Source organism: Patiria miniata, unplaced genomic scaffold (genome assembly GCF_015706575.1).
Source record: "Patiria miniata isolate m_02_andy unplaced genomic scaffold, ASM1570657v1 HiC_scaffold_24, whole genome shotgun sequence".
Classification (NCBI taxonomy): Eukaryota; Metazoa; Echinodermata; class Asteroidea; order Valvatida; family Asterinidae; genus Patiria; species Patiria miniata.
Genome location: NW_024037063.1, coordinates 8,797,513 through 8,822,775, shown reverse-complemented (window position 1 = coordinate 8,822,775; position 25,263 = coordinate 8,797,513). Strand labels below are relative to the sequence as shown.

At 39.1% G+C, this 25,263-nt stretch overlaps 1 protein-coding gene across 2 annotated transcripts; it reads right to left on the bottom strand.

Annotated features, from left to right (window-relative positions):
- Nucleotides 1-4,909: 4,909 nt before the first annotated feature.
- On the bottom strand, nucleotides 4,910-25,263 carry LOC119731680. Of its 2 annotated transcripts, none has more exons than XM_038204887.1 (16): nucleotides 25,089-25,263; nucleotides 24,359-24,459; nucleotides 22,664-22,785; nucleotides 22,340-22,406; nucleotides 21,362-21,480; nucleotides 20,440-20,532; nucleotides 19,152-19,334; nucleotides 16,853-16,966; nucleotides 15,739-15,900; nucleotides 14,948-15,148; nucleotides 14,174-14,329; nucleotides 11,988-12,123; nucleotides 10,949-11,109; nucleotides 9,522-9,617; nucleotides 8,688-8,934; nucleotides 4,910-6,674 (listed from the first exon to the last, which is right to left on the bottom strand). In XM_038204887.1, exons 1-16 carry the CDS (start codon nucleotides 25,148-25,150, stop codon nucleotides 6,388-6,390), a joined length of 2,307 nt encoding a protein of 768 aa, XP_038060815.1. In that variant the 5' UTR covers nucleotides 25,151-25,263; the 3' UTR covers nucleotides 4,910-6,387. The 2 variants fall into 2 exon arrangements, with proteins under 2 accessions (XP_038060815.1, XP_038060814.1); XM_038204886.1 differs by having other exon boundaries at nucleotides 19,152-19,331; nucleotides 25,089-25,240.

Below are 25,263 nucleotides of genomic sequence, written 5' to 3'. Positions count from 1 at the left end.
TGGCCAATTTACTGGACTACCTCGATCCATAAAGGCCACACTTGGAACATGTACAAAAACATGTCGAACTTTTTCAAATTTTGATTTTCACATTTAGGCTTATATAGTTTGTAGTTTATTTTTGCTTTAGAAGCATACTTACCCTCTTTATAGGCTAATCAGAAAGTGCTGCCCTCTTCAGATGTCTATTTTTTGGAAATTTGTTGAAATTTTGATACGCAAACGTTGCAAACGAATCTGGAAATTTCACGAAAAATACTAAGGCAGTACTTTCTGATTAGTCTATAAAGAGGGTGAGTATGCTTCTAAAGCAAAAATAACCTACAAACTAAGCCTAAATGTGAAAATCAAAATTTGACAAAGTTCTACATGTTTTTGTATATACGTGTGCCAAGTGTGGCCTTTATTTACTACGGAGGCAGTCCAGTAAATTGGCCACATTTATGGGTGTGGATTTTATAAAAGTGAGTAAGTCTGGTATTTTTCCGCCTATCTGCTTAGGAATCCCATTTTAACATCTCGACCATCTTGGTGACGCTGGATGTACGCCGGTAATCTTTGAGAACAAACCGGACAGCTCTGCGTAACCTTGTCCAACATCTGGATGTATTTGGCTTGGTAAGGATCAGTAACTGCAGCGGCGTATTCATGGGCGACGCCAGGATTTTTTTCAGGGAGGGAAGCAAATTTTTTCCCAAAAATTCCTTAACTTTTTAATTATATTCTCAATTTATCATTTTTCCGAGCGTGAGCAGGGGAGCATTTGCCCCCCCCCTCCATCAATTAAATAAACAGCAATATGGCTTCGCACCTCTTTTTCCTTTTTTTTTTTTCCTTTTCCCTTCCCCCCCCCCCCGTTTTCTAGGGGGGGGGGGGGGGGCAAGTGCCCCCCTTGTCCCCCCCCCCCCCCGCGACGCCCATCGGCGTATTCAAGAATTTTACTAACGGTTAATATTATGTCATGCTAATATTATGTCATTATGGCAGAACAAGGTTTACAACTGAGCCGGAATCTCCTCCAGTTAATGGTCGAGGACCAAAAAAAACATCCAAAAGCTAAAAGTTGCAAAGCAACATGAGAGGTTATTATCAGCAACAGTGGTTTCACCTCGCACGCCGCTGCCGTAAATATTACCAAAGCTTAGGAAACCCCATGCAGCCTCAAGTCATTCTAAAGGTTCATGACATCAGAATCTCGCCATTAGGCCCTAAATGTCAAATTCGACGGTATCATGAGAAAGGGCATGGTAAGCGTACTAAATGCAACCTTTGGGTTAAAACGACTGGAAAACGGCCGCTACAATCGGCCATCGATAATCCCATAGCCTAAAGCAAAAAGAATTCTCATCATGCATTAAACAAAGCGTTAGGAAGGACATTTTGTCAGACGTCCTTCAAACATTCTACAAGATTGAACAAGTTTGGAATTAAATATTATATCAAAATGCATTTTTAGACTCTTGGTGTTTGAGAGAGGATGTTTGAAAAGTATGATAATATTGGGGTTTTTTTAATCTCCTTACAATAATGCATGCTTTGATAAACCCCATTCCCATCTCTACCCCGGCTCCGTCGTCAATCACAAAAACAGGTTCCCGTTCGTATGTGAACCTAATATTAAAAAAAAAAAAATCGAGACTTGACTTGACTTGGAAAAAAAATTGACTTGAGACTTGACTTGACTTGCTAAAATTTGACTTGGGACTTAACTTGACTTGACTTGACTTTGAAAAAAATGCCTTGGTTACAACTCTGCCGAACTGATTTGGGTCTATGCGCGGTTCAATGTCCTCCATGAGCCACTCCAATAACGAATAACACTGCGACTTTGGCGAAATGATCAGTTAATGTAATAGGTCGGAGTTGACTCCGTGTACGGGGGTGTATTTCCTCTCTGTGGATTTTAGGTACTGGAACGACAGCTACTTTCTTCCTCTGGGGAGGAACTACTGATGCTTTTACGAAAACGTCACAACGTGGTAGTATTTTATCCTCTAGTCTTAACTACCACAAAAATACCAAGAAACCATTTTGCCGAGCCTCCAGATAACCGGTGATACCTTCGATATATGTACCTTATGGTAACTGATTGTTTGACAATTGAGAATACATGTATATTACCTGAATTTATAGCTACATTGGCTAATTCCGAAGAATATTTGTGATGGGGTATGAAACAGCCCTTGTAAATAGCCCTTGAGTTGTGGAAATAATGTTTGGACTCCGTTGAGTACTACCCGCGGAGTTTACATGATTTGGGCCAAGTATCTTGCATAATTTGCGCAATGTTTACTATAAAGTAAACCAAATATTTTGCAAATAGATTTGTTGAGAAAAGACCTTATTATTCACGAGGAATCCATTTTGATTGTGTTCTCTGAATGTATTTTGTGATGGTCACCGTACCCGACTATGCGTTCAAAAATGTGACTTAAAACATACTAGGCCTAGGGTGTGTTTAATCACAAATTGTAAACTATTCGTCAGACCACACAGGTGTAAAGTTGTAATTAACTTCATTTTATTGTTTAATTTCATTTCTATTCCCAAGTTTTGAATGTGTACCTCGCTTTCAATTTAATATGGTCGACTCGTGAATAAGGTGCTTTTATATTCAGGGTTCTACTGTGGGCGAAGGACTTAATTGCTGTCCAGTCTCCAGTCAAGGCCGTTGCAAGGGCAGCTGGGACCGTCTAGTCGACTCGGTGAGGGAGGGCCAGGAGTTGCCGTTGCCACACACACTCTGCACCGAGCCTATGGTTCCCCTTATCAAGCCATGCCTAGTATCAGGTAAATCAACCATCGCCCTATGACGGCAGAACCGTCATAGTTTGCAGACTCAAATTGAAATGGACAAACTCAACTTCAATTTACACTGACTGGAAAGAAATTACCAGCTCAACTCAACGTTAGTGTATTGATGAATTTATCAAAAAGAAATGTCCTTAATTAGTAAAAGCTTTAGCAGGTAAGAACAATTTACCAACAAACCCAATGATTGAATGTGAAAAGAACTGGTAGAAAACAGACCCCCATCCTGTGAAATTATTCTCTCGAAGTGGCATTTAAAGGTGTGTACGCCAGCGGTTCTAGTTTAAACAAAATTCACTTTTAAAATTTGAGGATATTAATTATATCCTGCGATGATAACCTATGCACTGGGACCTTGACGTCACAAAGTGGGTGCAATTCAGATATTACATGACAAATGGAATCAAATCAATTAAGATACCAAAATCTTATTGATGCCGCTTTTTTTCTCAAAAAGTAAAATATCCATTGAGCTGAAACTTCATCAGTGTGGTTCAACATATGAGCTATTTTGTTTTGCTCCAATGAATTAAAAAAAATAAACCTAGGTAGGTCTACCCTACCTGATCGAGTTTTCGGGTAGTAAGGGAAATGATGACTACTTAATGACTAAGTAGAATAGCGTGGGGAAAGTCAGACAATACGCGAAAGCCTGTACTGTCCCTTCACCGGAATTCATGTAATTACATGTTCAATTATAAAACTCTTGATTGCTCAAAATACCTATTAATAACAAATACGAAATATGAATAGACTAAAAGTTAATAAACTGAAACACTTCAACTTGAAGATTTGATAATTATAATAATAATGATAATAATTAATTTTATATAGCGCATTACATACGAAATCTCAATGCGCTTTACAAAAAATTTACTCCAATACTTATAAAAAGCTAAATATATATTACTAGTCCATTAAAACGTTTAGTTTGAATGTTATTAGAATACATTTAAAAAGCTCATAAAACTACTAATACATCAAAAAGTTAATTAAAATATACGGTAAGACCCATAAGAAATGCATTAAAAAATCACATTCACCTGGCTGGACGATTTCTTAATAAAAATAATGATAATACACTAATAATTATAATAATTATACACTACATGTTTGACCGCAATCAAACCACAATGAACACTTGGGTTTGCCATTCTTTATTCTGGACAGGGTGCAGGTATCCTTTATTTTGAGCAGGTGTTTCATTTCAATTCAATTAAACATTTATTCCAAACTCCTTCTGGAAAATACTTCGATAATTAATCGGTTCATAGGAAAATAACAAAATCAATATATATCGAATAAATAATAAACAAAAATAATCTACGCTTGGAACTAATAATAAAATAAAAAGTATTTATCTATTTATACAAGAGAAAATAAGAGCACGAGGCTGTCAAAGTAAGCCGAGGCTTGTGGAAAATAAACAGCCCGTACAGACAAAACAAACATAACAACAAACACTACAAACGAAACAGGGACGGAAAAGACACGACAGAAAATACATGACAAAAGCTGACGGCAAAATAATACAAAGAAGGAATGTAATAGCTGATGACGGCTAAAAATTGTAAAGTATTGAAGTATGATACCCATAATTATACACTACACGAATTTAGTCAAGTACACAACCACCTGCAGGATTATACAGGGTGAGTAAAAAAAAAAAAAAAAAACGAAACCCAAATGTCGGGACCATTGTTTTAGTGAAGTTCTTTATGTAACACTTTCAAAATCTAGGATATGAAAGCCCAATTCATAAGCTTTCTTTTAGTACAAGTATCATTCAAATCATTTCACTGAATGATGTAATTTTCAAGTTACGGAATTTTAAACACAACCACCGTTTTAAAGTTTTGTCCACGAATCATAAAAAGGTAAGTGTTTTTTTCAGCAAAACGACAACAAATTTCCCATAGGGATGTTTGTGAATTGTTTTCGTTTTGCTGAAGGACCTAACACTTTTTTTGGTGATCCGTGGACAGAACTTTAAAACGGTGGCTGTGTTTAAAATTCCATAACTTGAAAAGTACATGATGAATTGGGCTTTCATATCCTAGATTTTAAAGGTGCTACACGCAGAATTTCACTAAAACAATAGTCCCAACATTTGGGTTTCGGGGTCTTTTTACTCACCCTGTAAAGCTTAATTGTTTCTAAATAACGGACACTGCGTTTCCAGTTGAAATTAAGTTTTCTGTGCTGTAATGTTTTCTTGAACACACATCAAAACAATCATTCACCAGATTATATACATTAAAAAAATGTCTCTGTACAGTAAAGGCACATCATCCTTACAGCATGTAACAAGTGTCATACATCTTTCTTAAACAGCTTATCTAAAACAGATTCAAATGCATATCTAATGCATGTTTGACAGTATGACATAATTAATTACATTAGACTGTGAAATATAATATAGCCATCCAAAACTATTGTTAAAATAGGCCTAGGCCTATATGTGGATTCATTTTTTTTACAACCATGTTGTATTACAGCGAAAATACTCAGTTTGATTACGTTAGTTACAAGAATAAAATGACTGTTCCAAGATAAGAATTATATTAGCATCATTATGAGGTTGCGTTTGTCTTCTTAATATTATTTCATTCAAACTCATAACAATAATCCATAAGACATACAGTAAAATATTTCTTTAATTCTGAGGTATAGGCACATCAGCATACTGCAGCTGGTCGATGACCTTTCTTAAACTACTTCAGAATATATTCGGCATCATGACATATTAAATATATTTGTGATGGCATAGCATATGAGGATGAAATACTAAACTGGTGTGATTAAAGTACTGCTGTACAGGACACATATACACCGAGTTGTATCAAAAAGGGAAACATTTAACGTGTTGGTAAAATGGGAGCTGTTTACTCGTACTGCAATGAGCTAAAAATGAGTAGCAAGTATAACAAGATAGCCTGCATACTGTGGCAACTTTGATCAGCAATGGTTTGATAAAAAAACTATTGCTTTTATACTTCCCATCATGTCTTAATCTATTAAGTAGAACTTCTAACAGGACAAACAAAAAACCTTGAAGTAAGATCGATGTTGTTGTAACCTTTAAGACATACATTACTCTCAAGTAGGTTACCCACAGGTAACATATTTATAAAAGCGCTATTGGCTTCAGCCCCCCCCCCCCCCTTCCACCGGGGAAGGGAGGGGCAGGGGGAATGGCAGGGGGTAGAAGTTGATCCCCAACACAGCCCCAATCCCAGTCCAGTGGAAGGTCAAGGATTTTTTTTTTTTTTTTTTATTTAGTTACTGGCCGAGGTGTTGAAGTCGATGCATAGACAGACTACAGGATTTAAGCATTTACTTAAGATTCACAATGTTGTATGACCTTATTCTTTCTCTAAACTTAAAAAAAGGTCAGAACTTTCCATTAAAATATACCTAAATCATCAACATTGGTCATACTGATGGTATAGGGCGGGGAGTGGGGAGTATGGGGGAGGGCGTATATAGCCCAATCGATCACCCCATGAATCTGCCATTCGATCTGGCTCTCCACTGTACACTACCGGAAGTACAAATGTAGGGCTGGTAACTGTTTTAGTATTTTTGCACCTTACCAGCCAGTTCGTTTTTATCAATTTTTCCAAGTGCCTCTGCCATCTGTTTCTTCATCTTCACCACTTCGGAGTCTCCTCCCTTGAACCTCTGCTTCCAGTTTGTAAGCATGGAGAAAATTGCATCGCCAACACTACCTGGGTGATCTGCCTTAAACGTGAATATTTCTGCCGGTGTGAAATCAAGGTAAGTGGCCAACCTCTCCCATTCTCCACCGAGCTCTTTAGCTATCTCTCTCAGGTGGATGAACCTAAACGGTTGCTTGTCCTCTGTTTCCACAAAACAAACCAATTAAATCAATCATCAAAACCAAAAATATGAAAAACAAGTCAGGTGTGTTTACAAACACAAATGCCCCGCAACGGTGACAGTTCCCATGACATTACACCACTCTTTTAACATCAACTTACATGTACCTTGGTCACATGGAACATTCATTGACAGCATTAGTGTCTTCTGTAGGTTTTATATGAATTAATCCCTAATCCCTATAATCTCAGAATAAATACATGATTTCTATTGTTTTAGCCACTGTGAACTTGACCCTTGACCTTTTGGCCCCAAATTCAACAGGCTTCTTAGGATTACCAAGAACAATCCACAAACCAAATTTGAAGTTCATATGTTAACTATTTCTCAAGTTATCGCGCTGACAAGATTTCTATTGTTTTAGCCACTGTGAACTTGACCCTTGACCTTTTGGCCCCAAATGCGATAGGCTTCTTAGGATTGCCAAGAACAATCCACAAACCAAATTTGAAGTTCACATGTAAAGTATTTCTCAAGTTATTGCGCTGACAAGATTTCTATTGTTTTAGCCACTGTGAACTTGACCTTAGGCCTTTTGGCCCCAAATGCAAAAGGCTTCTTAGGATTGCCAAAAACAATCCACAAACCAAATTTGAAGTTCACATGTAAAGTATTTCTCAAGTTATCGCGCTGACAAGATTTCTATTGTTTTAGCCACTGTGAACTTGACCTTTGGCCTTTTGGCCCCAAATGCGATAGGCTTCTTAGGATTACCAAGAACAATCCACAAACCAAATTTGAATTTCATATGTTAAGTATTTCTCAAGTTATCGCGCTGACAAGATTTCTATTGTTTTAACCACTGTGAACTTGACCTTTGGCCTTTTGGCCCCAAATGGAAAAGGCTTCTTAGGATTACCAAGAACAATCCACAAACCAAATTTGAATTTCATATGTTAAGTATTTCTCAAGTTATTGCGCTGACAAGATTTCTATTGTTTTAGCCACTGTGAACTTGACCTTTGGCCTTTTGGCCCCAAATGGAAAAGGCTTCTTAGGATTACCAAGAACAATCCACAAACCAAATTTGAAGTTCATATGTTAAGTATTTCTCAAGTTATCGCGCTGACAAGATTTGTCCGGACACACACACACACCCATATACCCACACACCCACCCACACACCCACCCACACACCTACCCACGGAAGGACAAGGCGGAAACAGTATGCCCCTTCGGCTTCGCCGCGGGGCATAAAAATGAAGAAAATGAAAAGGGTACACCCTGCTGATGAAAAGGGTACATCCACATAATGAGGGAAATCGTGAAGCAAGTGCAGAACCCTAACAATTAAAGTGCATCATCGACTGGCCACAAATTAATCTTGCTATTGTGGTAGTGGGGTAAGATAGTTACTATCTTCAATGAATCAACACTTCTGCCTGATACTCCTACACTGATAGCAAACAGCGGGTTCACAACTTAACACATTTGCGGTTTTCGGAACGGATATGGCAGATAAACACAGAGCAAGGCCGGAAATATCTGTCAGCGACCCGCTCGCAGCGAGCGAGGCCAGGAATATCAGGGTGTGCTACCCGATGACGGTCTGAACCCCTCTGGGATGGAGGTTCGTGAAAAACAATCCTGTGCCTGGGTCCAGTCACTGTCAAAATAATTCCGCATGAACTGGTTAATTGTATATCAGACATACAACTGGGAATTTACAAGCAAGAGGAAAATGTAAGCTGTACAATTAGACTCTGCAGTGCTTTTCAATTTTGAAGGGAATACAAGAGAAGTAGGACAAATTGTATGCCTGATGTATAGCAGAAGCCAACCCAAAATGTAAGCATCTTTTGCATGTTATTTCGCCCACATCAATATGAACACTTTTCAACCACTCATATTTCAAAAGATGTACATGCAGTGTAGAAGATAACATTTTGCCGAAATTTGCGTGACGCCCACATCTAATTTTGTAAGCAAATGTGACATGGTCTATTTGCAACTACAACACACAATGTACCTACCAATAGCTGTCGGTTCTTCCTCAGAGCTTTCCTGGTTGAACATGGCTCGGAATGGGTTTGTTGGGATCACTTTTTGAGGTGACTTCTCAATCCTGCAGGAAACCTCCGGATTCTCCAAGCACTTGTCCAGAGGTAACAAGTGAAGTGAGCCGCGCTGGCACGGGCATTCAACGCTGAGAGTGTAATTGATTCGCTTGATCCACATGTCTTTTAGGTTTTGTAGATTTTCTTCTACAAAATCATGGACCTGTTTCAGAAGAAAAGTTTATCTTAAATTATATAACAGCAGCCTTCGGAACTTACTTCAATTGGAGGAACATAGTATAAAGCCAGAAGCATTGGGATATTTGAAAGATGGAGGAAAACAGATGAGGTTTGCTGTTTTCATCATTACACCGTCACTAATACTGTAAAGAGGTGTTGGATATTTGAAGCAACTCAGTGGCAAAAAGTCAAAAATTTATTTGGATTAGAAGATGCAATTTCACTTGAACAAGTTATTATAGTTGTCCATTTACTTTAAACTCCCTTTCCCTTCAGTTTATTACAAAACTTACTGGTCAGTGGAAGGAATTATAGTCTTTGGCTTTACATCTTTTTGAAATCCTCTTTAAAAACTTTGGGCAGATCCAAGAACTATTCAAATGGAGTAAGACGACATGTAAAAGTCAACCGCCATTGAGACCAAAGACCTCCAGCAATGACACGCAATTTTACATTTTGTTAAGATTTTTGTCCCGAGGAAGGAGTGTGGAATTGGTTTCCTCAGTAACAGAAACAATTCTTATGCATAAACCAACCTTAGAATTAAACTAAATAACAACAGTACAGCACCTTTTTGGTGATATCTGGTGATGGTGTTTTCTTCCCAGTTGTCTTTTGTTGTTTGAAAGGTCTTGTATGGACGACTTGTGCACGCATGACACTCACCTTTGTCAAAAGGTCACACAAAAGACATGAACTTTTTCTTTAAGGCTACATCAGTAAAGTCATAATTATATTAGGCCAAAAAAGCCTCCAGTTTCTGGTCTGTGTGCACCATAGCCATGCGCATCAGCAAAAAATTTTTATGATGTCTCAAAACAGCCAAACTCACTGGTTTGACTGGAATCCTGCTGCTGCAAAATTTTAATGTGTTTTAATTATAAGATGGGATTAGGATCGATTAATAGCTTTATGTGGTCTCTCTGGGCTCCCATATATTTTGCTCTAAATTTTGTTGAGCACCATTTGCAGACAGTGTTGTAAATATTTTGAAATTGTGTGTCTGGAAGCCAGACTGAGGGAGCAAGGTTGTGTATTCTTGAACCTGTAAAGGCTTTTTAATTAGCGTACTACGCAAGGGAGCAGACTAATGACCAGCCTGGCAGCAATGCACGATGTTGATGTCGCTATTTGGTCTGACGTTATTGTTTTCTCTGATTTTTGTCTTGACTATCCCAGTTTCTCGAAGAATGTTTGTGTGGTCGAGATCGTAAGTGGGTGCAGAATTATCAAGCCTTATGGCCTTACTGAGGTCACCTCAAGCTATTTTTTGAGAGTTTTAAAGGGATCAAAAGTGTCAACTGCAACATCAGCCGACATTTGAAGTAAAAAAAAAAGTATGGTTACAAAAAAGCTGCGGTGCCGCCGCCGCACCACTTTTGGGGCAAGCTCTATACCAGAAGCCGGAGACTTTTTGGGGGGCCTTAAGGTTGAATAGAGAATTGACAGGAGCAGGGTTTATACCTCCGGATTGCCGTTTCAGTGCTCCATCAACTGGGCTCTCCTGTCCTGTTTTGGCATCTGCCCGATTTGTCAATGTCCAAAATGTACACATTTCAACTCTTTGAGGTTCATAAAAATGTTAACATTTGGATGTTATCCAGCACACCTTGGAATAGCTTTGCCCTCAATTTTTGGAAGTTGGCTTCATCAGCTATTTGCACAAAATTGTGAGCTCATAGTTTCTCCCAATATTATGAGGGAACAGTTGTTCTGTATGGTGAATTTTGTAGCGGTGGGCTACATATGCACGGTGTGTAGATAAGTTGGTTGGATTCCCAGTGCTGGGGGGGGGGGGGCAATGCACATGACATGCCAAGCAGTGAACACTGCCCTAAGGATATTCAAATCAAAAAGTAAAAACGGCAAGCTCTCCGGATCCAATAAGACTTGTGCTAACTTATAACCTGGCCCCCGTAGCAAATGCTGTTTAATCATAACAATAGATTAATGCACTTACATTTTTTCAAACACACTGGACTAAATCAAATATTTACTTTTATGAAGGCAAGGTTGTTTTGGCGAGCAAGTTGGAGCGCAAACTCGTGTTGGACATCAACATAGAAACTTCCACGTTCATACTGCAGATTGGGATCTTTTCCTCCCAGATCCTGAGACCATCGCAACGCTCGTACAACCAACCGATGAAACAATCCATCTATTGCAGGAAAGACAAACGTTTGGCCCGTGAAAAACTGTGCATGAATAGCATATAGGTGGTGCTGTATACAGGGTTGCCCCTGAAAAATCGAAACGGCATATATACTTCCACTACCTTGAGACTCACATTACACCACCTGTACCAATGGATTGAGAATCTGTTTAGAAGAAATTTGATACCAAGATCTCCTGATGTGGTCCAGTAGTTTTGCTTCAGAGCCATTTAAGGACACATCTTTCATGTGGGTATTATTACATAACAATTAATCCCTCTATCCAATTAAATCAAATTTGCGGGCGCAGTGTAGCAACTCATTGGGACAAAATGACTTCCGACTTTGTTTCACAAAAAAGGCTCTAGAACAAAAACTACCTGACCGAATCGGGCGATCTTGGTATCATATTTCTTTAAACAGAATTTTCCATAGGTTGTTTAAGTCTCAGGAAATATTGCAATGCCGTTCCTTTTTGGGGGGGGGGGGGGTCCACCCTGTATTATGTCTTCTTGTGAAATTGGCCTCAGGTCAACCTGCGATTTGCTTGTGCCTTGACAGAACTAGCCTGGTCAAGGCTTTCGTCGATAGTGTCCGTGAAGATATCTGAAATCAAACACTATAGCTGCAGATATGCACTGTACAAAGTGCAAACAGTGGCCTCATATGGCTAATATGCACGTTAGTTGGATACATGCAGTGCACATCTTTCTTTTTAGAGGCCATATATACCATCACAAGGTGGCAGTGTGAAATTACTGGCCCCAAGATGATGGTTGATTTGACTACCTCCCAACACAAAGCAGGAGATTGTCAAAAAATGGGAAGCTCACCACCACACGCATTTCCTGCATGTATATTCTGTGAACCTATTTTTGCTTACCTGGAAGGAATCCTTGAAAATCCACAAAAAACACGCTGGCGTTGTCCTGCTTGTCACTCTCCTGGCTGACTGAGAACCGCTTCTGCAGCATCGAGGGCACGTAGTAAGAAACGGTAGGGCTAGTGGGATCATTGTGCTATTGGCAAGAAACAATTACATACTGTGGGTCAGAACAATCGCAGTGCAATAACAGATTACAAACGATAAGCACACTGCTACTTGCCTATGCTTGAAAATTAAGCATCCTGTCACGTATGGCATTGCCTCATGTATGCAATGTGCACTGAAATCACCAACATAAAATGTGCACTGGACAAAACAAGTACAACATGCTAATTTGCTGTTTGCCATGCTAATTGAATTTTTTAAAATTTCCTCATAGCTAAATTGGAAGAGAGAGCATCAAAGCATCAATTTGTTACAGTTCGCATTTTTTACTGTGACAGCAATTAACTTGAGTAAATGTTGTTTACCTAAATTTGTTAGCTTTCTCATTTTTTTCTAATTATTTACACTCGGTGACATTACATATTGGCATTAGTCTACTAGATGCAAGTCAATGATTTCAGTGATATAATATTGTGGCTAAAGAATAGTGTTACCCAGCTGTCATGTGGTAACGTTATTTCTATTGGGCAAAGACAAAAGAGAGCACTGTTGTAAGTACGTCTGGTCACTTTGCCAAAATATGTGAAAGTGTTTATTCAAACATCATAATAAACAAACAATGTACAAGAAAAGGTTAAGTCAGTTTCCTAAATAACAACGCTTTAAATCAGTATGGCCAATACTATCAAACTTCAGGAGAAACATCACTTTAAAACTAAAGGCCAACTACATGTACTATCTAACCTACAGGGGAAACTTAACTTAATAATCTCATGGCCACAACTACCAGAACTCTTATCTGCCATGTCTTAAAGATAAACACACTACTCAGGCTGGCCAGCACCCTTGTTGCTATAGCAACAGACTTTCCACTGTATGGCTCAACTCCAGCCAAGTCAATGGCCTGGGGCATACTACTGCTCCCCCAGTGCTACCCTTACTGTGTGACAGGTGGTCTTTCCATACTACACACACAAGCACATCATTGTTCTAGCTAGCCTAATTAGTATTCACTCTCCACAACGTGGCAAGGCCATGCTTCAGCTTATCTATATACACTCAGTGCTTGCAATGGAAGTTTCCTTGGCTAAATGGTGAAACTTACATTCAATGTCAAAATCCACAAGCACAATTTAAAAAACATACATGGTCCAGATTCTTAAATGAATGAAATCCAAGTTATCAATTCCACAAACATTCACCAAACTTTCCTCAAATCCAGGAAACTTAGTGAAACCTTCCATGAATAACTGAAGTGAATAACTAAAGTAAAGTTGCTAAAAACTAATCAAACTTATATCATCTTAAATCTCATCCAAAGTTACAAAAAGTGAATATACAAACAATAATGAAAATATCTAAGCATCATAAAACAAACTTCAATCTTGTCAATCTCTAGATAACTTGGCAAAAGAGTAAACTTGACAAATTCAAAGAACAATTTACCTTCAACCAACTGATCAACTCAAGTAATTGATTGTATACTCCAAGTAAATGAAAATGTGAACAACAGAAATAATGGAACCTAGATGTGAATAAAAAGAAAGAAACATTTGTACATACCTATTGGGCAAAGACAAAATAGAACACTGTTGTAAGTACGTCTGGTCACTTTGCCAAAATATGTGAAAGTGACCAGGCACACTCACATGCACTCTGTGTTGTCTTTGGCCAATTCCAATTTTTTATGGGGGTGTTACTTTCTACAAAAACTTCACTCTGGAGGGGTTGTACTACAGAGGGGTTCTACAACAGATATAGCATGGTTTAAACTTCTCCACTGACTTAGATGTTACCATATAAGGCAATCGTATGTTATGCAGATAAGATGCAAAGCCATGGGAGGCTACCCTCCAATCCGGAGAGAGGAGGCACAACTTTTAACCAATGAGAAAGTTTGCTGTGTCTATGTACACTGATGAGGAGTGATGAGTTGGCTTCATAGCCCCACAGCCTTTTGATCTAACAACATGTCTACAAATTAACTGCAACATGAATTGGAAACAAAATTAGAAAAACAACTATGGGGAAAGTGGATTGACAAAATATGACCCTAAATAGCAAAAAGACAGTAGTACCTGATCGACTCGTTCGCAGAGTAAGTCAAACTTGCCCATCAGATCCAGAAGAGCCTGTTTCTTAGGAAGAATGTCTTGCCACATGTGGCGGATAAGTATATCCTCCAAAATGCCATCTTCCTTGAGGCGATTCCAAGACTGGACATGATCAGTCATCTGAGGATAGAATGATTTATTAATACAATAACTGTTAGACTTGGTTATGATTGAGAAATACCCGCAGTGGCCAAATATGACTCTCAGAGGCGGCAGAGGGGGGGGGGGGGCACTTTCCCTAAGTGACCCTTTGTGAACATAAATGTGCCCCCTCGAGCATATATAAGCTGGAGATGAAAAATACCTGCAGTGAAAACAAAAATCTGGCCGTAACATCTCATATAATTTGTTTACAACTATTTCCCAAAATGGTATGGAGATTTCTGGTATGTACGAGGAATATAAAAACCAAGCCCAGAAACCCTCACAATGCACCCTGAAAATGGCCACGCAATGCATAGTGTGCATATTGGCCGGTTTCGAAGAGCGCACCCTATTCTGGAAAATGGTACCAGGCCCCCCATCCCTCCTATTTGATTTTACGGAGGCCAAGTTTCTGGTTACAAAAACGTGTCGACATTTCAGCAAAAATTAATGTTGGATATACGCTGCTGCACCGATGGAAGATGCCTTTTACTGAACAAGTGCCCCTTTTTGGTGATCCCCCCCCCCCCCTCCAGTTTGAAAACTGTTCTGCTGCCGCTGACGACTCTTGGGATTAATAAAAGATAATCTAACCTGTCTTTGAGGGGGCGTAACTGTAATGACCTTCTTGAAGACATCAATCAGCCACTGCGGATCCAGAATGACCACATCTTTCAGCGCCTGGCTTTTCTTGTCACCGTCCCCTCCAAAGTATATTATGTGGCCAAGATCATGGTAGAACTTCAGCATCGTCAACAGTTCAGTTTCGTCTTCAACACCAAAGGCCTTCTTTATCTACAAAGCCATAGTTAACATTAAAAAGACAATTAAATTGCAAGCTAATCACCGAAAAATAGATTGTGAGTTATCACAGAAACAATACACATCACGCTTGCCTGATTATTTTACTGGTTTTTTTTCTTCGACTTCTCACATACTTCTAAAAATTCACAATATTTTGGATTTCAATATTTTGCAAGTATGAACGTACACTGACCTCTAATTTCACTTAGCAAATAAGAATATAAACCATAATTTGTAAGTTCATAAAGGGGCAAACAATATACACAGTTTGTTATAAATCTGTAGCTAATCTTTTAAAATATGCCGACAGTTGGATATGAGGCTTGTCAAATGTTTTCAACAGTATATTTGTCACTGAAAAGTAATACATTTTTACCTATGTCTATATGAACAGCAATTTTGGCTGTTGATATTGTTTCCATGCAGAAGCATGCCAATGAAAAAAATAACAATTAGTGTGGAATGACTATGACTTGCCACCCATATATTTTGTCCATGCAATAAGCATGTGAGAATCAATTGCTCCGGTGACTGCATGGTCCAAACAGGCCATCTACATACTCCAAACTGCTTCAAATTACCTGATTCAAGTTCAGGACGGGTGTCTCTGTGCCGCGCGCGGATCGGATGGCTACCTCTGTCATTTTGTTCCGATCAAACTTGAGCCAGCGCAGAGGGATCTCCTCACCCATGTAGGGCTCTTTTCTTGCCGTGGCCTCTATGTGATCTCGTAAGTGGGAGATCTGTTTGGATGAGAATTCATGCAAGCTATTATGGACTCTGCATGCACAAGTACTGCCTCATTACTCGTAACAAAAAGAGAGTTAAGCCCGGTTCATACTTCAAGCGAAAGTGAATGCGAAGCGAATTTGACGTCACGAAGCAATTTCGCTGCGAAATTCGCCCAAGTTGAAATATGTTCAACTTTTACGAATTCGCAGCACGAATACTTGCCATGACGTCACAAATTCGCTTAAGCAATGTGTCCCTCCATAGGAGCTCTTGTGGGCAGTCCTGAAGCACCCTCCACTGTTCATGCACACAGTCCATTAATAAAATTGAAGAGCACTGACTCAATTAAAAAAAGGTGTAGAGTGTTTAAAACATGTGTGACATGCACTTTGCTTATCTATGAAAATTATTTGACATCCCTTTTTGGTTATTTGTTATTAAAAACTGCACTTCTTTATTATTTGTTCCATGCTTCTCCCGACAACAGAGGGCAAAGTTGCTGTAATGTCATTAATTTAGGAAGACACAGCTCAATTTTAGGCGTTTTCCATTCCAATTGTGAACCAACAAATTTGCTCATTCAAAACATTTGTCAGAAGTTTGCTAATTGGCTAAAAAACACCAAAGAAAAGAAAATGCACACATAAAAACAAAACATTTTCTGAGAAATTTGGTGAGAAATTGCTGTATGGGGTTTCTGCCTAAAATTAGTCACACTTTTGCTAATAAATATGGAAATTTGTATAAGCATAAAAACAAAGGACGTACCAAAATACCCCTAACATGACCATATTAAAATTAATAATAAGGTACAATGGGACACATTAAAGGTGATGTTCAAGGATTGCATTAAAAAAATATGGGCCACTTAACCCTTTATTTGCACTCCTATGCAGAGGCACTGAACGATTGTTTTTAAGCATTTATCTCAAAAACATTACTCAAATCCTGTAAGATACTTGCCTTTTTGCTGTTTGATGGGAGAGAGTTCTCTATGGCATAAAAATCATTCACCACGAACCTCCAGTATGGCTTGGTGCACAGCTCTTTTCTTATGTGAGTGAAAATGTCATTTATCTGCAAATTGAAAAAATCCAAAAAAAGCAAGACATTTTTATAGAAAGGTCTTTCACTGTTGTTCCTGACCCTAAACAATATTTTGGGGAGAATCAGATTGATCTAAATAGAGTGCGTAATCAAAAAACAAACTTTATACGGAAGCAATAACGCCACGTCAGTGTAACAAGGTCATAACTCCATTCTGTGAATACGCTCCATGCAACAAGTTCCTATCTCGACGTCCGTTGACATTTTGTGTACATCCAGGTTATTTTTAGTGAGATACAACCTTTTGACATTCTGAAACTCATGATTCACGTACGGCCCATTTTAGGAGATACGACCTTGTTGCATGGACACGGTCTCAAGGCCGGCCTCGCCCTTGAGGCCGATTTTCATGGACTCGGCCTCTTCCTTGGCCTCGGAGTGCAAGGCCTCGGCCTCGGAGCCTTACGGCCTCGGCGAATCGGTCGAGGCCGGCTCGAGGCCGCCCATTTTGATATGTTTTCCATTCTAATCAATTTTAATTTTTTACCGTATCAAACCCTCAAGATTCTGCCGCAGTGGGTTCCGTGAAACGAACGCATATACAATGTACGCACGAATGAACTGGAAATGGTTGCATTGAACGTACTCACGTACATAGCATCTTCGCCTAGCCTGCGCTTCAGCTTTCCACGTGCGTGCAAGCGTTATAACTGTTACCGCGTGCCAGACTACATAAGTCTGCGTAACCAATCCCATTTGCGTACAATAACATGTGGTAGTAGAATAGTCTGGTCGCAGTGTTGTACAAAGTTTTCTCGTTTCGCCTCTGTACCCAGACCTTTAAAAATGATTTGCGGCAAGGTGCGGCAAGCTTAATCATTTCTTTTTATATGCCACTGTTTCAGTAAAAGTCTGAACTTTCTGGGTACGATCGAGTGTACTAGTCCGTACCATTTTTTTTTTCATAAAGATATGATAAAAACAATTACGATTTATCAAGTAGATTTTATTTTTACACGGTGATTTAAATGAAAGTTCCGGCTCACACGGTAATGTTTGGTGCAAATGGTCGATATGGAAAGCGCAATTTCAGAATTCGTTTTTCCATCCAAATGAATGCAAAGTTCTGAATGAATGTTTTAATAATAGGAGTCAGTATTCCTCGTGGTACCAGGATACTTTTTTTGTATTTTTAGAGCCATATGTTGATACTTATTACATGTATAAGCATGGTTGAAATTGACTAATTTTGCGTGGTTACAGATATACGGCCAAAACCTCTGGACTCCCTACCTCTTGCTATGATCTTAAAATTCCTCGAAGCCATTGGATTCAAATCGGATGATCCGTGAATTCATGGTCATTTTGATGAACTGAGTGATATCATGCACGTTCCATGTTGCCGTGTTGTTTGGAGCGGGATTGGCCATTGCCAGACTTTGTCTGGTACCGCGGTATTAACAGTGATTATGCGTGGACACTTATCCCGCTATGTGGAGCGGGATTGGAACTATGCTTTGCCCGTGCGTAACGGCGGGCCGTCTGGCATTGTCTGGTCGCATCGCGGTGTTTGCTCGGCGCGCGCCTGGACTGTGCGAAGGTCGGGGGGGGGGGGGTCGTAACCTTTTGGTTAAGAGTGGTAAAAACCTGATTCAAAAATCAAGTTGTTGTTTATTTAATGGGGATTCCTATGATATTAAGCATTTTGATAGGTTTTGAAAATAAGATTTATAAAACATGCTAAAAGTAAATGATGTAAATCTTACAGAATAGAAACTCAAAATTTGGCCATTTAAATTGTTGTATCTCCAAAGGGCAAACACCTATGAGCCGGATTCAAATGCCATTGATTTTGTTGTGTAATTTGCTTTCAGTGATACAAAACTTGAGATTTTTTTTTTTTAATAAAATTTGCCGGACTCCCTACAAGAGGAAACCCATTGCAAGCTGTAAATTTGTAAGCCAGGCACTCCAAAACTCAGTGAATTCAACTAAAAAGATGTTAAAACTCCAATATAATATTAGCCTTGTTTTAGTGATTTATATTTTATTACGTGTTTTGATAGCTGGCCTCGGCCTCGGCCTTGGCCTCGGAGGTGGTGGCCTCGGCCTTGGCCTTGGCCTCGCGGTTGTGGCCTCGGAGGTTGTGGCCTCGGCCTTGGCCTCGGCCTCAGAGGTTGTGGCCTTGACTACAACACTGGTAAACACAGCCTACCAGGACTTTGCGTTCCTTGTCTGGCATGTCCTCTCCCCCTACGCTGTTTCTGTGAGTCCCAACTAAGAAGATTGGTGGGGACTTCTGGTCCAGTCTGACTTGGGAAGGGTTCTCCTTGGTGTAGGTGTACACGGAACGCATCCAGAAATCCAGATACTGAATGGGGGTCATTGCCTGTCCCTGCTTAAAGAAAAGAAGATGAACAAAGAATCATCAATATCAAATCTATAATCACTATGTTAAAAACAGTGACACAAACATTATACTGACACGATAATAGAACATTTAACAACTAAAAAAAAATACCAAGTTAATCAAAAACAACTTACAATCTGAAAAGTTGATAAGTCTATATAGTTGTTGATAAGCCAATATAGGGCAAGTTCGCGCAAGAACTATTGTTGACCTTAGCCCGAACTCTGTCTGGTTGACGGTGGTTGACCACGCTGGTCGACTATTTGGAACCAACCTACTGGGGCTGGTTGCATCGCTGGTTACCAATAGCCGCGCGCATTCATAACGCTAGCAGAGAGCCAGGATCCAGAAGTTTTGCGATGACATTTTGACGAGTGTTTGACTAGAGACATTCGCACATTGCTACAAGTGGGCAGGCGTAAGTTACGTCACAAATCAACCACTAGTCCACTAATGGTCCTTGCCCAAGTTTGCTCATTGCTGTTATGTTTTTCTCATTGGGTTACTGAAGACACATATTACAAGGCGCTTGCTGAATGGTCAGAATCTTGAAGTCAAGACGCCGCGTTGTTTGTTTATTCTGCACTCATATCATTATATATGACTTGAAGTGTTACATGACGGATGAGATAGAGTAGAAAGATTGCGGATAACAACATGTGGAAAGAAATCTCTTCTTGGAAGAAGTGTGGTTCTGATAAGAACCGGTTGGTTGAGTGTAGAATTCAACCTTTCGGAGAGTGTGCTCTGTCCGTCATCGGGTGGGTGAGGACGGACAGAGCACACTGTCCGAAACATTGAGTTCTACACTCAACCAACCGGTTCTTTTCAGAACCACACTTCTTCCAAGAAGAGATTTCTTTCCATACGTGGTACCCGCAATTTTTCTATTAATTTTGACTCTTACTATTGCTGTGCAAGCGTCTAGTAGCTCCTAAAAAGACTTTCTACAAACGAACCCCACTGGAAATGAAGTCTTCAGACTTTTGAGGACTACCCTACCGATTTTTATCTCATTAAGTACAAATGTATCAAACTACAAAACATATGAATGTGTGCGAAGTATGTCACTTTTCAAGAGTATGTTTCTTACCTGCGCAGTTGAAGAACAATCAGGAACTGGTTTGTTGAGATCATGGCAGAGATTGAACACCACCACATAGATGGCCCGGGAAGACAGAAATGTCTACAATAAATGGGAATAAAACATGATTACGCACGTCTAGTAGATTAAAGCTAATCCCAAACAAATTTGGCCCAACAAGGAGTTTCCATACTAATTAACCCCAGTCAAATTTTAGGGCGGAAGTTATTAAGCAAGTCTAATTCACAATTGGCATTCCGTCTGTGAGACGGTCAGCGAGAAACTTGTGAATTAGACTTGCTTAATGACTTCGACCCTAAAATGTATAGGCTGGCTCTCTGGAATGAGCAAAGTCACATTTTTGGGCCACGGTAAGGCTAAATCAAGTCTAATTAACAGTGAGAGAGTCAATGAGTGAGTGAGTTGGTCAGTCAGTGATAGAGAGGCAAAGACGACTGTGGGCTGGCCCTCTGGAACTTATAATACGTCAGAACATATCGTATATCAGAGTTGTAATGACTTGAGTCAATGACTCGACTTGAGTTTGACTCGAGTCACGATTTTTGGTGACTCGACTTGATTCCCTAAGGGTGACTCGACTTGAGTCCCCAAGGGTAAGTAACTCAACTCAAATCGAGTCACTGTGAGGATATGATTCGACTCAACTCGCTCATCAGAAGACTCAGATATTCGTGACTCCAGCTAAATATTTGACTCGACTCAAGTCGACAACACACTGTGACTCGACTTGACTCGACCTTCTTGACCTAATGACTCGACTCGACACATGTCACTTCTTTGAAATGACTTGACTCAAGTGACAAAAATGAGCGACTCGTTACAACACTGACATTTCTCTCTTACATTGCTGTTAAAAAGTATTCAAGACCAATTTCTGTACTTTTCGGCAGAGTGAAGAAATGAAAGATACCTGATGGGTAGTGTAATATAAATCTTGACCAGCAAAGTCCCAGATGCTCAGAACTATTGGCTCCTCCATGTTGCCGGATTCTTGTCTTCTCCTCAACTTTTTTTTCTTGATTTTGTCTGCTGTAAAAAAAAAAATAGAAAAATACATTTATAGATATCCCATACACATCATTTCAATCTCACATTTGCTTTTTGCTCTTATCTTGTTTTTTTTTCCAATTTAATTCAGATGTGCATACAATAAGGCTATGTGGGAACCACAACTTTTTTCCTGAATGTGAACCTTAACTTAATGTTAAAACAGGGTGTAGACAGTATTCTGAGCCAAAAAACTTGAAATTGCTATATAGGCCTATGTGAGTCATTCTATAAATTGGGTGTCCACTTTTTCTCATCCCTGTTACATTTTTTTTGGTATTCTTTATTTTTTATTCTTCCTTCTTATCTTTCCCTTGTTTTCCCCTTTGGCCTTATTTTCTGCCCTCCTTTTTTCCCTTTTTTTATATAGGACCTGGTTTTCCTGTGTAGGATGGCTCTGTAGAGGTACTAGCTAGTCACCTGTTCCATCTTCCCAGTCACTGGCTTAATTTGTTAACAGGCAATAACTCTTTTTTTTAACGATTAATTCTCTGTAATTTTAATCTATGATTCTGTATATATCTTGTAATGTTTTTTTATGTCGGCCAGTGGAGAAGAGCAATAAAATCAAAATAAATAAATAAATAAATAAATACATGTGTCATTTAGAAATTTATAATTCTTGCTGCATTCCTGATTAATGCAGTTCCCACAAGACTAAACTCAACAAATAAAGCATCTTTCAAAGTCATTCTTAATGATACTTGAATAGAAAATTACAAAGTTCAGATGCAACGTACAGGGACAAGAACAATGTCAAACTTTGGACCCAAAATTGATAGAATCACCCATGTAGGTATATAAAGCTTGCAATTAAATTATCATTTTGCTTTAGTCCAACCTTCAGTATGTGTTGCTGCCTGTCCTTGTGAAGAAAGTGGTTCTGATCCTGCATCGCCTGAGGCATTCTTGGTACAACACAAACAAATAGCATTGGAAATGTGTCATTGGAGTTTTAGTGCAAGCAGGAATAAAAACATCGATGTTATACTAGTTTTATGTGGCCTGTGAACAATACACATCAGTGTGCTTCACTGTGGCATCTTCGAAATTCGTTGCTGAAGCATCACATTACAAGAAAACTGGGATCTTAATACAAATGTAGATTAACGTACATCATAAGAACATTGTGTGTTTAAAAGTTCGCTTTACAATGCTCTCATACCCGTATTAGTTTTTCATGAGCTAGAAGTTGTTCCATCACTTTCTGATTGATATTGTAGTCCACTTCACTGGCCACACCCTGCTTGTATTCCTGTTGAAAGCTGGTTGGGTCATTGGACTCACCTGAAGAAAATCAAACAGTTTGCAGCAATTATTTAGCTGTTAAGGGCATACCGGTAAATAGGCCTAAACCCGTCCGCAGAGCTCATGAATAAAAGTCATACCCTCAAAATATTCTATATTAGAGAGTTCTGAGAGCAACAAAATTGGGGGATATTGGCAATAAAACTCTGGCCCGGACTGGGAGCTTCCAATTCTGAGCAATTTGGATGCAATTGGGCTCGAAAGTGGTGCTATTTTACCATGTTGTGGAGGGATCATTTTTCAAGTGTCTACTTTTCCACAAAAAAAGAGGCCGTCTTAATTGGGTGAAAATTTCTCGAAAATTCATTGGTCAACCCACCAAAAAAAATTAAAAGGATATGAAAGATGACATGTTGATTATCATATTTCTGTGCAGCTTAAATACCTGTGAGAGTTCTGAGTATTTTTAAAAGAATTTTGAAGTATGGGCATTTAGCACTGGTGTATGGGAATGTTAATACAGGGGTGCATCCTTTGCCCCTTCTTTAGTGAGCTATATATAGTGGTATGCAGGTGAGTAAAGCCGCCTTTGAACATTGTTTTAAGTCAAGCTATCAAGCAGACCCAGGTGAAAAAGTAGAACAGTTAAAAACAAGTTAAAAGTAAAACTTTGGAGGATAAGAGTAGGCTTTCGCAGGCTTCCAAGATTAGTTTTCATCGATACTAACCCATATCCACAGCATCGTAAGCCTCATTTTGGGCATGTTCTGTACTCACAACACTAGTGCCAGATCCTGAACCAAGCTCTTGAAAGTACAGTTAATTTCAGTGCTCCTGATCAGAGCCCAAGCCCTTTGTGATTAACGTATGACAGTGTGTAACGCTGCTATGAAAATATTCAATGAGATATTATTTTTTTGAGTTGTGCATCTGGGACAAAAAAGTAGGAAAAAGTAAGAATTTCAAGAAAAAAATAGGGAAAAAAAAGTCAGAAAAAGTAGGAACAGGCCTATACTTGAAAGCCTGAAATATACAACAGACACAGAATAGAATGAAAATGTACATTTGGACAGAAGGTTTCAGTGATTCACATTGATGGTACCCGGGCCTCTTATAATAACTGATTAACCTAAATTATAACATGTATAATAATTTTTAATGAACTTACTTTGTTCAGGGGGTTGTTGCTACTCGATGATGAAAATTTACACTTTAGTTATTGCTATATCTTTTCTACCTATAGTGAGAATTTTTAAGCTCTGGCAGAAGCTTCTTCGTGGTCGGTCGGTTGGTAGGTCTGTCCCCGGAAAATTGACCAAAAATGAGCCCTCTAAGTTTCAGCTATGTCTAAGTTTCAGCCACAGGGGTGTGAGTGGCCACTGATAAAAATAGCTGAAAACAGCTGGAAAAGGTGTAAAAAAGCTGAACTTTGGAAATCTCCTGAACACACAATAAGTGAGGGAAATAAAGCTGAAATCCAAAACAAAAAAGCCGAAATCAGCTTCAAAGCTGAGATTTCACACCCCTGCAGCCAGGTAAGTTCAGCCACGTGTATATCAGCATTACAGGGACCAATTTGTGCTGAATGAATTTAAAACGGGGAATTCTCTACCTCCTTCCTGGTGCAGACGCCAAGATGTTGCATGTTGGATGTCTATGTTGCAAATTAATGATGACGTGATGCCTTCTGTTGATGATTCATTCCTGTTGAAACTGAATGTATCATGAACATAAAAATGCATTTTCACTTTGTACCTGATGGACTTAATTCCACCAGCATCTGACTTCCTCACTGGCTGACTTACTGTCAATTCTGTCAATTGTGAACTACAATAGCTTATACCAGAAATTAAACTTAAATATCTATCATTTCGCCCAAACGCCTTGGGCAATGGGCTTACCTGAAAATACCGGGAAAAAGTGTACAGTCTATGGAGACAAGTCCAGTGCATTTTCAAAATTGAAATGTTTCTCAGTCCGAGATTCGTATCTTTTCAATATATTTGCAATGACCGACCTTCATTATGAAATCATTAAATGATGAAAAAGTGGCGTCATCAGGATGCAACATTCTTTTCGATACGCCAATTAATGGACAAAATCTGATCCCATAAATATGTCGGCTGCATAGATGAAATAATTTGCAGTGAATATAGCCATTCTGAATTAAATGAATAGATTATATAGTACACTCTGGGACTAGTTTCTCTACGTTTGCCTTGTCTATCTTTTTTGTTTAGGGTATGTACATTCTTTGCATCAGTGCCAGACCAACTACATATCAACATGACCAACAACCGTGTAGTAAAATATACTCATTAAAAAGAAATACTACAACACACCTTTGACGAGTAAGATTCCTCATCAGGCTTGTTTTCCCAACCCGTTCTTGACCAACAATCATGAGCCGTGTGCGGTGGATCTCTTTACTTCCTGCTTCAAGTGCTTTCTTGTAAGCTTCCTGAGCATCTGGCTCACTTATTTCAATAGGGTAAGCTGGTTGACTTATCCCAATAG

Coding starts and splice junctions, on each gene's coding strand:
- LOC119731680 (XM_038204887.1), bottom strand. CDS start 25,150: ATGATTGTTGGTCAAGAACGGGTTGGGAAAACAAGCCTGATGAGGAAT. Junction 14,330..14,947: donor TTACGCCCCCTCAAAGACAG/GTTAGATTATCT, acceptor TTCTATCCTCAG/ATGACTGATCATGTCCAGTC. Junction 6,675..8,687: donor GGAAGAACCGACAGCTATTG/GTAGGTACATTG, acceptor TTGTGGAAACAG/AGGACAAGCAACCGTTTAGG.